General features: G+C 38.3%; 1 protein-coding gene across 9 annotated transcripts in view; it reads right to left on the reverse strand.

Annotated features, from left to right (window-relative positions):
- LOC145994950 (paired box protein Pax-5-like) overlaps positions 1–15,315 on the reverse strand; it is a 288,640-nt gene that overhangs the window by 96,382 nt on the left and 176,943 nt on the right. For all 9 annotated transcript variants that reach the window (XM_083131471.1, XM_083131468.1, XM_083131476.1 and 6 more), the window contains one exon: positions 6,393–6,558. In XM_083131471.1, the coding sequence (XP_082987597.1) occupies positions 6,393–6,558 (166 nt within the window). The remainder of the gene's footprint in view (positions 1–6,392; positions 6,559–15,315) is intronic.

Consider the following 15,315-nt stretch of genomic DNA (forward strand, 5'->3'; position numbering starts at 1 on the left):
AAAACAATGATTTCAAATATGCATTATAATTGTATTTTTTTCAAGTATGGCTAAACTCAGCTGAGAGAGCCAAAAGAGAAAGAAATTAAGAAGTGTGCTGCAATATAAATGTGATGGCGCCGCCGAAATAAAGCAATGTGAATGCAGAATGTTTGAAGGAACGCTTCCAAATGAACCGTAAAGAATGTTTCATTTTGTTAGACACGTGACTACCTATCTACATTTGTTATCCCTCTCAACATCATTCCTCATCCTGTCCAATTACTAAACTTTTAGAACAAACCTGAAACATTAGCAGCGAGAGATCAGAATGGAAAGTTGTAAATGAAAATGACAAAATCCTGGCAGCTGCATTTCCTTTGTCCTTGATGACTGCACGGTGCATCTATCTTCAACTGCAAAGCGCCTTCTTCTCCCCACAATCCCGGCGATGCCCCTCCTCCCCCTCCCCCTCCCCCGAAACCAAGGCTCTGTAGTCGCATCCGACTGATGCACATCAGCCGCCGAAGTACTTACTATTAAAACTTACAAATTGTATTTACGGCAGAAATGGGATTTCCTATTTTCATAACAAAGTCCCCCTTCTGTCCCCAGGGTATATCGCCATGTATTGCCATTTGGGCTTGTTAGCGGTGACGGCGTTGCTATCGCACTCAAAGCCTGCTAGTTGTTCTCATCATCTTCATCCCAGCAAGTTAGAGTGAATTTAATAACTTGACAATGAAAGCAATGTCAAAACAATAGACCTAACTATTGGATATTCAACAAGGATACCTTTAATTCCACAATTATTTCTTTATTTTAAATGTTAATTACTTTGCATGAATTAAAACGCAGCCTTAGTTGTATTTTCGTGGGGCTACATTGAAATAGTGTGCGGTACCGTAAGCCTCGATATTATTTTATCATTGTAATATGCATATTTGCATACGCTGATGATGTACACTTTTTGTAAAAGAACTGAGGATTATATTTGTTGAATGTATTATGTGTTTGTAATAATTTATTTTAAATAAAGATTTTGCTCATATGACCGTGATCACTTACTGGAGGCTACTTTGATCTTTCTCGTTGACTTTTGCCTTTTGTCTCTGAAAAACAAACAACGTTGCTACATGCATGTTGCTTGCCCACCGAGATTATACTCCCTGCATTGAAAACACCCACAAAGATGATTGGCAGAAAGAAGTAGTTCTCATTTGTCAGCTAGTACTAGGTGCCATTTCGAACAGTAAATTATTACCCTGCATCTATTGTATCCCTGTGAATGCTTTCATCTCTTTTAAATTAGATCGCTAACACGTCATTCAAACCCCGGTGGTCCCGGGTTCGAATCCATACCTGAACATGGATGTTCTTTGTGAGGAGCGTCCCTTCATCCATTTCATTACATCACCACTCATCCTTATCGGCGAGATTAGCCAAAAGTGGCAGAAATCATATCACGTCACATCAAATTAAATACATCATTCAAATTAATGACTTCTTGCAGAAAGCCAACGGAAACAATTCACGAGGTGAGATACTCGTAGATCCTATAGTTCCTCGGGTAGGCCACAACCAATACCAAACGATCTAACTTGTTCTTGAGTTTCTAAGTTCAAAAATTTTTGCCACGTAGGTTAGTTATTTTCGATCCGTTCTCCACCGTCTTATAATCTCTGAAAAGAGGCGGGACAGCTGTAGCCTCGGACATAATTGTACATAATTAGACTACATACTCCATGTAAAACTATATATCAACAATTTCATCACACTGGGTTTTGTCTTTCTATGTATAGTACTTGTTTATATTTGCATTTTTAATTTATTTTCTTATTTTAGCTGCTTTTTGTGTCTCTTTAGGCAAATCACGACAATGAGGATGAGTTACGATTGATTACTTTGCTTTTCTGCCACTTTAGGCTAATCGCAAATATGAGGATGAAGGGTGATAAGGTGAAATGGATGAAAGGATAATCACGAACACACACGGAGAGCACGCAACACGAACCTCACGGAGGATTATACTGGTCGTGAGTCCAAACGCCAGAGCCTCGCTAGTCTGCAAAATGCAACAGAGGTTGTACTACATGGAAGGGAGGTTGACATTTGGGAGTCTTGGCAAAGGGTCACCCCGATGGTCAGATGAAATTGACGAAGGGACAATACAACGATGGATCAAATCCGAACCTTCGGAGGCGAGATCATGTTGAACTTGCTGAAATGGAAAGTGACAGAGCGGAGAATTCGGAAGGCCAGGCACCGACCCCTTCACGGAGACAACCAAGAGAATTTAAAACCAGCAATTGCACGCATGCGTAGTCCATGCGCACCGACCGCGCCAATTTATTTAGACTCGCAACTCGCAGGAAAAAATAACCGCCAGAGTAATAAAAGGACACAGCACCAAATTTACATTTGAATTAGTCCATTAATATCAAAACATAAAGTTCACGTGCGTTCGATATTGACCGTGGAAGTGCGCGATATATCATCTCAAATATTGGCTGAATTAACCAAGAAGAAACGATGCAAGGAAATGGGGCCATTATTCTTGCGATTGACCGCAAATGCATTTGTCAACTTCGTCCTTCTCTTTCCTCCCTTCGCTCTTTTTTTAATAGTGCGAGCCGCCCGCACACACATCTACATACGAAGCATTGTTTTGATAGAGCCATCCATCACGTGACAGGGTTAGCCGCATCTTCCGGAGTCAACCCTCTGATGACGTTGATGCGAACGAGGCACCGGGGCAGGATAATAACTCACACGCACACGGACGACGCATGCAGCCCCCCCCCCCCCCCCCGATGGAGTGAATAACTGAAATGCGGCAATTGCTCGTCGCGTCTTTCTCTCGAGCGGGCCGGAAGAGCCTCGGAACACGGCCACGCTCGCCTTTTACGCTCCTTCCGGTCCTCCCGGAGAGATAATAGAATCAAGTACTTTCAGTTTTTCCCTCCTCTGGCCCCTCCACCTCCACCGCCGTGCCCCTTTTCCCCAAGTTCGTTTTCGGTCCGCCAATGACTCGATGAAGCGACATTACGATGACATCAGATGAGTTCATTTCTTATTTCAAACCTTTCCCCTGTTGCGCAGTTACGTAAACCGCATGAAAGTTGGAACACGTTCTTTCTATCAAAATATTAAAATATGTATAATTAGTATACCCGCGTTTCATGCCTGTTTGTTCTACACAGAGCAAACCCTTTTTTTCTTTTTTAAAAAAATCAAACTAACATTTACTTGCAATGGCCCTATTTGAACGAAAGGGGGGGTAAGTGACATTTTGGTCATTATTGAGTTACAGTGACCACTTTCGCTTGAGGCTTCTGAAATTGGTAAGCACAACATGAAAACAATTACAGTGCGTTCAGTTTGGTTCGGGGCCGAGATAACGCGTGACTGCAGACGGCGAGGCATGGCGCAGAATCCGGCATTTTCGACCCGAAACGTCCCGCTTATTTTTACGCACGTATCTTTAGCATGCAGACAATCATCTACAATATATCTTCTAATAACGTTTCTGCTTAATAAAGTCAACAATGACGAAAGTGTCACTTACCATGTTTTACCTTCCAGCCCTTCATTTACTACTTAAATATTTGGGCAGCATTGGATAAAGTTCTTGTCTTGTAAGCAGTGATACCTGGTTTCGAATCCCATAAAGTGCATGTTTCAATGATTTGGACCCCATTTTCAATTACAAGTCCAGTCTCGATTATAGGCTTTATTAAGTGGACATTTATCATGTCTTGTTTGTTATACATGGCATCTTAAGTGCAGTTGGCGCTTTGGTTTGTCACCGGTCTATGTGGTCTAGCGGTTAACAACTCCTGCTACGAAGCCAGAGGTTCTCTGGGCCTGTTTGGTCATGTATTTCATAAATTTATAATTCGCCCGCTTCGTAATGATTAACCGAAAAATATAACTATGATAAACTACAAAAATCACAAACTTGATCATTTATATGTAAGATAAAGCACATTCCATTGGAATATGCTTGAAATAACATAACACACTAAGTGACCGATATATTACTACATTATTCCTACAGAGTAGGCTAAAGCATGCCTTTATCAAAAGTAGATGCGGATTTACTCATTTACAACTTCAAACTTAGTGTCTGAAGCAGTCAATGATAAGTAGTAGAAAATAAAAGCAAAATCAATTCACAATAAAACTGAAGAAAATGCTATTATTGTATTATGATATGGAAAATCATACTTCAATTATCACTAGTAAAAATATATTTCACCCATTGCTGTTTGCAATTAAGTTAAATATTTCTACATAGAGAATTTAACATGGAAAGTTAATTGTCACATATTTAAGCTATAATTGAATTGTAATATTTAAAAAATGCATATTTCGGAAACTATTCCTGATAGATTAGGAACTGCAATTTTTGTATTTCACACAGATTAAAATTAATCAGATAATTTCCTGTTATTTTATTTGATATTGTTAAGACATGAACGTAACCCATTTAAACTTATAATAATAAATTAGTGAAAGTTTGAAGTAGTTTTGTATTATTTGAGAAAAAATAATCTTAATTTGAAAACTACCCATTGAAGCATTGAAACCAGAAGCAAAGGTATATGAAAAATATTCTTATTTTGCGATACATGTCACAATTAATACCTGAATTATTACTTGGATGTTATTTCATTGTTAGTACATGGACTTACTTTTATTAGTTTTTGCAGGTGCCAATATTAGATTATTGGTTTGAACTGTAACAAGTCTCTATTATACGAATATATCCATAAGCAACAAACATAATAATGCAGTTAGACATAAATATAAAGATGCAAAACTAACTGTGAAATGAAACAATTATCCTATCTATTCTACGCAAACTGAACTGTGATCAGCATGCTTTCAACTATAGAGAATAATATTGTCTACAAGTATGGGAGCTGAATTTTCTTTCTTGTGTGATTTCGAATGGAATCTATGGCTAATGCATTTCATAGTTTCATTTAAAAATAAATAATTATTAGTGTCCATGTCTGGTGCATCATACTGAAACTTAGTAGCTAAAGTAATGTGCATGCTTCTGTGTAATAATTGCATCATGTTTTATGTATAAAGAATAACATTCAAACTAAATGGCAATCGTTCTTCTCCCAAACATGTAGAAAATATTTGATTCTGGTGTTCTTGCGACATACACGCCTACTTTTCAGTGGTTCAGAAAACGCAACATAACAGTGCATGTTTAGCAAGCTAGTTTTTGATAACGAAACTATAAGTCAAGCAGAAGAACTTACTGCCTGTTGGAGTATGCGATAGGTTTATCAGATATGCCTATGTTCGTTCGGGTGAATTGTGTGGTATCGTTCTGGTGGAAAGGCGAAGGAGAGAACAGCGGATAGGTGGAAGATGGTCCACAATAAGAGAGAGCTTGTTGGTCTTCAAAGTCTGGATGAGAATTTCTGCAAAGATCGTAAGAACACAGAGCTCGTGTCAGGACACTTTATCTTCTCACATGCCTTTCAACACACAATTCAAGCTTTGGGCATTAGGGAGTTATGAGTTTCCATTACAGTGTTATGGGGACAAGTTAGTTTGTTCATTTGATAGATTCAATGGGTGAAGACATGTATAAATGTTGTGTAAGTGTGAAATGAGGGGAATGAAGAACCGATTCAGGAAAATCTCTTAACATTAAAAATCAAGTTGAACGAACACAGCTATATCTTGTGGAAATTTGTAGCATGTACCCTAGTTGTGATATTAAAGTCTCTTCTAGCTTAAATTGTTTTGACAAAGATTATTCAACAGCACCGTCATGAATTTCATTGCCATTAATTTATCTGTACTGCGATACATTACGTAAGTTGGTATTTGGGATATATAGAATAGCCATTCAGAAATATGGAGAGAAGGGAAAGAGAAATATCAACATAATTTTTGAGAGCATACCTCATTAAAAAATATTCAACAGGATTTCGATTTATTGTATTTTTAGCACATAGAACCTCTGTGTTTCAAAGTATGCTTATATTTGGAATTTATATTGTGTAACCAAACAATAAATAGTTTACTCATTTATAGAGTACCATACCTACCTTCAATTCTACGATCGTAAACGCAATTTCTAAATTTTCTACCAGATTCTTAACTACTAGCACATACCTAACTGTTAAATAATGCGATTTAAAAACATAATTGTTATGTGGATTATAAAATACTATATTACTGTTCCTCTTTTTTGTCTACAAGCTAATGAAATTGGGCATACAGCTTTACAGGAGTGAAGCTACAACTACATTTTTTTATAGAAGCCTTTAGCTTATAATGACCATTTTTGCCCGTTTTGTAGTTAAATTTGTAGAAAACATGCTGATGTATTCAGTGCCTTATAAATAAACATTGCATATTTGACGCAAGCGCCTTACCTCGAGAGGATCTTGGAGACGCATCCGTGCGATACCCGTAGTTGCCTGGAGATGTCGCATGGCCGAACCCCGTTGTGCGCGAGCTCCACAATTCGCTGCCGAACGACGTCTGGCAGAGGCCGCCCGTTCACGAACACCCCGCCCAGCTGATTTACCCCGCCGTGACCTACGAGAGAGAGAATGTCACTGTTAGTTGACAGACAAATACAAGAAACACATCTGTAATCACTGAAATATCATATTTCAATCATGATTAAAAATTAGGTAATGGGCAGTTGCACCATGATAAATACGTATTGTATACGTACGTACGTCATGGCATCGGCAAAAATACTTTATATATAAGCACGCAATGGGCTCTTTTTAATTCGAATTCCAAGGGGACACGAAAAGTTTGAATTATCCAAAATTCGAATTAACAATACCATCACGTCATTGAATTGTGTTCGAATTTTCCAAGTTCGAATTAAAGAGAGTCCACTGTACACATAAAGTATTTTGCCGATGACACATACATATGGATAGAAAGGTTCATAGCACTATCTATATATTAATTAGATAAAAAATCCATCGATTCTGTCATTTTTTGCATGCGAATAATTGAAACTAGAAGTAAAAATTGTGAAAATTAGTGTTGCCCACGAGACGAGACTTTGGCCTGTCTCGTCTCGTGGAAATGCTGTCTCGTCTCGAATTTTTAAAAGCCTGTCCCGTCTCGTCCCGTGGGCAACACTAGTGGAAATACAGATTTTCGGGTATGGTTTACGCTTGCATTAAGAAAAAAAAATGCTATTCTAATACATTGGTTCAAGAAAAGTGTCCATACGTTCACAATACCTTCCTTTAGTTTATGTACTGAGATCAGAAGTGTAGGCTATCTGTGTAGTATTATATTTTCGAGAACGAGCCTCATACGCCCAAGAAACATTTAAATGTTAAAAGTAGCTCTCATAGAGAGAAGCACGTGTCATTTTAGAAAATATCAAAAGTTTTGTTCCATGGAGCATCAGCGGTTCTACAGTATTAGTGTCGATGAGAATGTAAATGCTCCACAAAATATGTAAACACCGTGAAGATTAACCAAATACAAATGACGACTATACGGTCGTACGCTTGAATTTTTTAGATCTTGACGAAGCAAGTGATGAAGTTGTTTGAATTTGTACTAAACACGGTGAAAACTAAGTCTTTGTGAGGCCTTGCTGGTATACAAAAACATATATTATATTAAAGGCTCTGTAAATTTAAATAACATACAAGTGAATTTTCGTTGTGATTCAACTTGCATTCAGTGGACATTTACATGTAAACATTTGAAATTCTCCCGTTTTTCAAGCCTCAGGTAGAGAGACAAGCTGAAGGCAGCGTGCATGTTGTGTCGAGCCTTGTTTCACTTTGTTCGTCCCTCGACATTCGCATTCCCTTCCAAGTCTCCTCCCTTTTCTTTGTTCCGTCTCTTCCCCGTCCTACCTTGGTCGGCAAATCTCTTTCTCTTTTGCAAACTCCAGCTGCCGCGAGGAGAGAGAGTTGTTCTTGGATTAGAAGATTATCCTCGTGGCCACCTTTGTGAAAGCAATGGCCTGCGGTTTGGAGCCTCTGTCGACACTGAGGGACTACATTAAACTTGAGAGCCTGTTATCTTCCCAACACGCACAAATACAGAGACATGATTAGTCAAAAGGGTTGAGGGAGGATGGAGTAGCACTGGGCAGCACCTCTAAGCGTACTTGCCGCCGTTTCTCCCAGACCTTGGTGGTAATGAGCGTGTGTCTTCGCTCTGAAAGCTTTCGGTGCAGACTCTTCTCCGAGGCCGAGAGTAAAGGGCCATAAAGAGATTGCCCAAATGAGTGAATGCTCCTGCATTACACAGCGAGCCTCTAAAGCTCGTCTGCTCCGACACTGAGAGAACAAAGGTGACCATTTCGCTCTGGGAAGTTCTTCGTCCACCCAAACTTCTGAAGTTTATGTACGTGATGAAATTTCACAGACGTATTAATTTGAATTTATATAATAACACTTCTCCAGAAACATTTGTCTTTACAAGAAAAGGGGAGAGAGAGCGCAGTAGTTGAATATCAAAAAGTTTGTCGAAGTTTGTGTCCATTTTATGCTCAGGTAGGTTAATCGAGACTGGACCTACAGTTTAAAGAGGAATCTGACACACTGTGTATTATGTCTCTACCAGGGCTCGAACTTGGGACCTGTAGTATCTATATCGACGAGGTCTGTATATCATGACCATTTCAGTGGTTGTGACCATAATAAGAACTGTAGGATCTGTTCTTATTTGCTTTGTACACCCAACGGCAAAAGGAATAGTAGGTAAATTGTCCATCAGCATTTTTATTCGATCTGTTTTCCACAATATCATGATCATGTATTGAAATAAAAGCATCAGTAAGGTGAGGACATCATTTCTTTGCATCAACAATATTTCGAAACAACACAGTATATAAATCTAATAACCTTTCAACACAGGATTTGGAATGAAAATAACGATTGGCAATTTGTCTACTATTATCTTCATCGTTGACTGTACAACAACAGGGTACTTTTTCCTTTTGCTAAGTAACACATACAATGTTAGCAGAAACATTCTGTCGCTACAACTAGAAACAAATGTAGGGAATATACTTATTCATTATGATTAATTTTACTGTGGAGTTTCGAATTGTGTATCGCACAAAAATACGAGATTCCAATATCCCATTCAGATGCAGTTGGAAAATATTGCGATCCATCTGCCCTTTGTTTGTCAGCATGTCAAAAATTACAATATCAAAGTTGTAGAGGGAATAACTGAAGTAGCAGCTATCGTCCGAATATCCCCATGAACAATTAGAATTTGGAATTTGAATTAGAACGTATCAACATGAAACAGTGCCGTAACCGCAGATAGCATCTCTTATCCCAGTTCCGTCACACAAGCAACTTGCAAACTAGGCTGCATATAATTTCCAGGATCGAAGCCGCCGCTCTAGTAAATTATTTCTCTTCCTCGAAAATTCCTCAAGCAAAAGTTCCTACTTGGAGAAAGAGCTAGAAAAGAAAGACGCGACAGAAAAATCCCTTTTTTGCAGTTGGAACACGTTGCCTAACTGATGTAGGTTTTACATACATAGCTTAGCGAGACCTAACTTACGATCCACCATGACGACATCAATATTTATTTCCATCCGGCAGAAACATTCTTTCTTGAGAAGAAAGTGAGACGGGAGAAGAGAGAGAGAGAGAGAGAGAGAGAGAGAGAAGCTTTGACGAGAGAGAGAGAGAGACAGACTGATATCAAAGATCAATAGCTGGGAAGTTCTTTATACTTGTAGTTGAGGTTTATTTGCATCATACAACGAATTAAACACGATGCAATGATTCTGTGTGGATCTGGGATTCAAGTTTTGATAATAGTATATGGAAGGAAGCATATTTTATAAATACCCATATTTTAGGAAATTGTCATTCTAATTCACATATTATGTATGTAGGTGTACATACGCATATACATACATACATATACCTAGTATATATATATTATTATCACGCCATGAAGGCATATAGAGGGTGTTGGGTTAGCGCAACACACATTCTTCATCACGGTCGAAGGTGGGGGTGATGTGATGAGCACCACGCCCCTGGCCGCCTTTACACCCCGGAGTCTCTTGAACAGGTGGAAAAATTCCCGGTTCTCCCCCGCCGGGGATCGAACCCGGGTTTCTGGCATGGTAGTCATATTCATAGAAATGAATATATTAACTCATCGATTGGATTTTGGAAGCGTATTCCGTCAAGGGCAAAATCTCTTCCTCCAAATATTTTTAAACTCTGGGAATAAATATTTGCAGAAGATGTAAGCATCCAAAATATGTCCCTACAAATACTATCCTACGCGTATGTTTTCTCTTTGCAAAATTAATAGAATCTCATTTTGCTTGCATCTATTGTTTTGAGGAAAAAATGTCAAGGCCGTGTGTTTTATTTCGAATTTGTTTTCTCATCCACCCAGTCCCTTTTCATATTTGTAAGACAACAATGTTCCAATGAGAGAGCTGATAAAGAAAGCGATCAGAAAGTCAATCCAGTTACATTCAGTTTTTATGGAAGTAACTAATTATTGCATCGCAGTTACAAGTAACAGTTACTTTTTTTTAGGAATTCAAGCTGCAACTAATTACTTTTAAGTAGTAGTAACTGTAACAGTGTTTCTATTTTCACCGTTACTTTGTGACACTTAAGTTGATAACTGGTTTTTATTTTTAACTTGGCGAACAGCTAAATTCGGCAACCTTGTTTTCAACTAAGTTACTTCTCTGGATGCTAAGGCAAAATGACTTTTATCCACTCTTTATTTGCAATTCATCATTTCTAATTTCACAACTAATGATCATTAATTGTATGTAATTGGTTTGCAAGACAGTTTTCAACAGAAAATAACTGTAAAACTAAATTACACTTACTTTTCAAGTCCCAGCAACTGTTACTGAAATACCCTTTTAAAATGAGTAACTGCAACTAAGTTACTTTTAAAAAATAACTTTTCGAGCACTTGTTATATCTTCATGAGCAGTGCCAATTTTTTACTTCGTGCAAAAAACTTCAGTCTGGACAAATGTATTGCACATGCATAAGTAATGCATAACTTGTTTTGCCGAAACATATGGTTAAGCTTACAATAATGTTGGGAAGTTCGAAGCTCATAATTAGAAACATCAAAAAGAATCTTCATAACAAGCTTTTGCAAACTCTCTTGTATGCAATTCAGCTGCTCGCAATTCAACATTATGTACCTTGAATTTACAAAGAATTTGAAAAATTGAAATAGTCGTCAATTTTTTTTTTCGTTTTAGATTTTAGACTAGTTTCTTCCAGTTTTGTTCGATAGTTTCAAGACGAGCGACACGAAGTCCACCTCCGTAGCGGAAAGTGTTGAACGGTCGACTAACGATCAACGTCATCATAAGTTCCAGGTTCGAGCCCTGGCCTCATCGTTGCGGTTAGCGTAAAATAAGAGAATTACTGAAGCAAATCCCAAGGAAAGGATGCATCCATTGGATAGAGAATCAGAATTACAAGGAATGAATTAAGACAAAACGAAGTAGCTGTGTTTGACTAAAACCTTTACCGTTATAAGTAACACATGTCAAGTTGACAATAAAAATGAAAACAGGTAGGAACTGATAGGTTAGAGATAGACATGCTGATAAAAAGATAAGTAGATTTCGGTCTATTGGTTGTTGAAATTAGGGACTTGCTTGGGAACACGATCTATTCTTCAGACAGACAGGGAACGAAATGCGCTCTCCACAGGCGGCCATTGCTTCAAGACAGAGGCAATATGGTTGTTCATTCCGCTTCTGCAACCACACAAGTCAGATTTAATGACACCCTCCTCTCTCCTTCCCTCCCCTCTTTCAATAGTTTACCCTGTGCTCTTTGCCAATATGCGCTTGCCTGTTCCTCCCCAAAGCCCTCTTTCCACTCGGCAGTCTGTTAACAATGCTCTTAGCTTTTGTGGGGTGACAACCAAGTGCGCTCTACTGATAGGCAATTGTTTGCCATCAGAAAGGGAAAGCACAACCGAAGCGTCGCGAATAAGTGTTGCCAGGCACGGGAACGCTGCACAGATCAATTTATCTATAGTTTGGTATGTTACTGCATGTGCTATTGGGCGACGAAGTAGTATATTTTACATATGTCGAGAGAGAGAGTTTTAAAGGTGCTCTGCTAAGGATTGTTTATTCAAGTCAAAGGTGTCGATTTTTGTAGTGGGAGGGACACTTTTGCCCCCTCAAAGTATCTGCAGGGGGGGCAGAGTACTATTTCCTCCCAAATTTCAGTTTTAGTTAAAAACTTTTGTAGTGGAATGACAGACAGAGAAATCAGAAATACCGTATCTATCGAAATGTATTATTTATTTCTGTAAAAATAATTTATTTTAGTCATCCTCTTGTATACCCATACACGAGGATGATTAGAACAGAATAGCACAGAGGCAGGCGCCGTCCACTAAACAAAATAGTAAACAAAGTAGATTTGTTTTAGAAAACTATTTTTAAAGCAGTTTTTGTTGCAACAGCGTTTATATTTTTAATGTATGGATTTTTTGAATCGACAGTAATGTTTTCTTTAGGCTATATATATATATATATATATATATATCAGTGGCGTATGTTCAGCCCGAAATCTGGACTATCTCACTATGACACCCGTTCCTAGGCAGGACCTGAACACCGTGTATAAGTGAATACACACACCCATTTTGCTCGTTCTCTGCGTCCTCAAGGAAATATCGTAGCCGTGCCATGGCTAAGTTGTAAATTACTAGTAAGAAATCAGGTTGCCAACTCCTGAGAAATCAAGTTGCCAACTCCTTACATATCAGGTTGCTAACTCCAGAATCACCATCATCTAATTGAAACGATTTATAATCAATTTTTCTTCTGTATTCTACTCTCTAGTTTAAAGGGTTCGCAGATATAGTCTTGCCAGCCTCCAACATACGCTCCTGATATAGTATATATTTTTGCCCTTGTACTATGGCCTCTTAATGCTAAACGTTGTTTACCAATAGAAACTAAACTCTCCTTGCCCTCCTAGTTTATGCTATGAAAGTTGAGACATTAAACGTGTTTTTTTACTGCATCTTCCCAGACTCAAGATTTGCTCTTCTAGGCTGAATGGAGAACGATACGGATGAGTGTAAATCAAACTCCTGTACAACTCCTGACGAGACCGAAATTGTCAAATCTCGTCTCGTGTGGATATCATCCGCAGTAGGTAGGGAAAAGTTGAGTCATTTTTGCCCCATTAAATACTAACGTGCGAAATTTATATTCCAATTTCGGTAGTGATAAGTATTCCAGTAACATTATATCGGTTCCTTGGATACAATTCGACAAGCAAATATAGCAACGCCTTTCCCATAGAAGCTCTGCTAATGACAAAGAAACAGGCGTTGCATTTGAAAGAGTGTAGAGAACGAGAGCTGTTCTCATTCACCAAAGCCGCTTTTTTTTCACCTTCTCTTCCGTATTGAGCAGTTGATGCGGGCAGGAAACAGAACAGAACTAGATTGCTGTGGCTGCTACCGAGCGCTGAAGTCCGACCGCGGCAGGACGTGCTGCGGCCGTCGGAAGCCTCTGGTGACTGTCGTCGCGATTCCATGACTGAGAGTGGTAAACCTGAATGGAACGTCCTCATGCTCCGATCCTCTCTTGCCCAGCTAAAACTGCACCGGAGTGGAGGGGAGGGGAACAGGAAGGCGTTTAACGCTCAGTATTAACACAGATAATACCCTTATCAGTGGTATTAATATGCTTCCAAGAAAGAAAAAAAAGAAGAAAGTGTGGTTTGTTATAAAAGAGATTTTTGTATTTATTTTAGAGATGACAATTTATAATAGGGATGGCCACAAAAACCTGATAACGGATATCCGAATTTCAAATTATCCGATATCCGTTTCGGATGCAACATTATCCGGATAATCAAAATATCCAGATAATCCGAATATCCTGATAATACAGATAATCTGAATATCTGGATACTTCGGAAAACCCGTACAGTGAAATACGAACATTCCGACTAACAAATGCTGTTGCTATTATTATTATGTGATTACAACTCCAATTGTTCGTGTGTTAAAAGAATGTGCGGATAGCTCGTAAAATGAATAAACGATAAAGCTGTCTGGATAATGTACCCATTCGGAGATCCGGACATTTGGGATATTCCCGAATATTTGGATAATCCGAATATTCGGATAGAAAATTAACCTATATCCGGATATTTGAAATCCGGATAGAAAATTATCCGAGATCCGGATAAAATTTAATCTGGATTTGGCCATCCCCAATTTGTAAATCAAAAGTAAAATAAAACAGTTAAAAAGCAAGCGGTTTCGAACAAAGGAAAGCCCTGAGCTATCTCATTGGCTTTTTATCCCCCAAGCTCTTTCAGATGTTCTAATGATAGAAAGAAATTTGTTGTGTATTGATTGGTTGGTTTGTTTTATTTTATCGCTTTTCTCTCACTTTTGGCTGATCGCGAAGATGAGGATGGGTAATGATATAATGAAATTGATATAGGAACATTCACAAAGAACATCCATGCCCAGGTACAGCACGCTGTGCTAACCCTTCCGCCGCCATACGTAAAGCAAGCTTAAAAAAATAATTGCCTACCCACAAAATAAGACGGAGACAATGAAATATTTTGCTTAATGATAAAATTGGAAAAGAGGAAAGAAGTTTCCTAAGAACCAACATCAATTTCACAAATGTGTAAGAAAATTCAATAAGTTTCGACATAAGAAACTACCTATGCATATGTACGAAACCTAACATTGAAGAGTGGTTTTACGTTAGCTGTAAATACAAGAGTTTGTTGTAGTTTCTGTAAAATTGTATCGGGATTAGATTACACCAAATGTGACCCAGGATAAGTTGATTATTTTCATCGCATCATTGATCTATGGAGACATTTGGGATGAGGAATTAAGTGCAGATGATTCTTACGAAACCCAGAAAAGTCAACTACGTTTCACAAATCGTAGTATAAACAGGACGTATGGGGGTTATTCCTGAGTAAACAAAAAATGATCGATCAGACAATTCGATTATTGATGGCGGGGAAAAGACTTCCGGTTTGGCGAATTTTCCAATGTAAACAAGCGAAATACAGATCGTCACCGAGCTTATTTTCTTATAAAAGATCGGAAACAAAATGGATCACTTGAAATTTTTCAGTGATGTAGAGAAACAAAGGTACCTTGAAAAAATTGGCAATTTCCCGGATCCTTTGGATGCAGATATATTTTCCAAGGCAATGTTGATCTTAATGAAGCTTACATTAATTATAAACATTGAAATACTTCGATCGCAACAGTAAAAGAAATAATAATAGTAATTACTAAGGTTAAAATTATTGTTAT

Source organism: Lepisma saccharinum, chromosome 11 (assembly GCF_977018435.1).
Source record: "Lepisma saccharinum chromosome 11, izLepSacc3.1, whole genome shotgun sequence".
NCBI lineage: Eukaryota > Metazoa > Arthropoda > Insecta > Zygentoma > Lepismatidae > Lepisma > Lepisma saccharinum.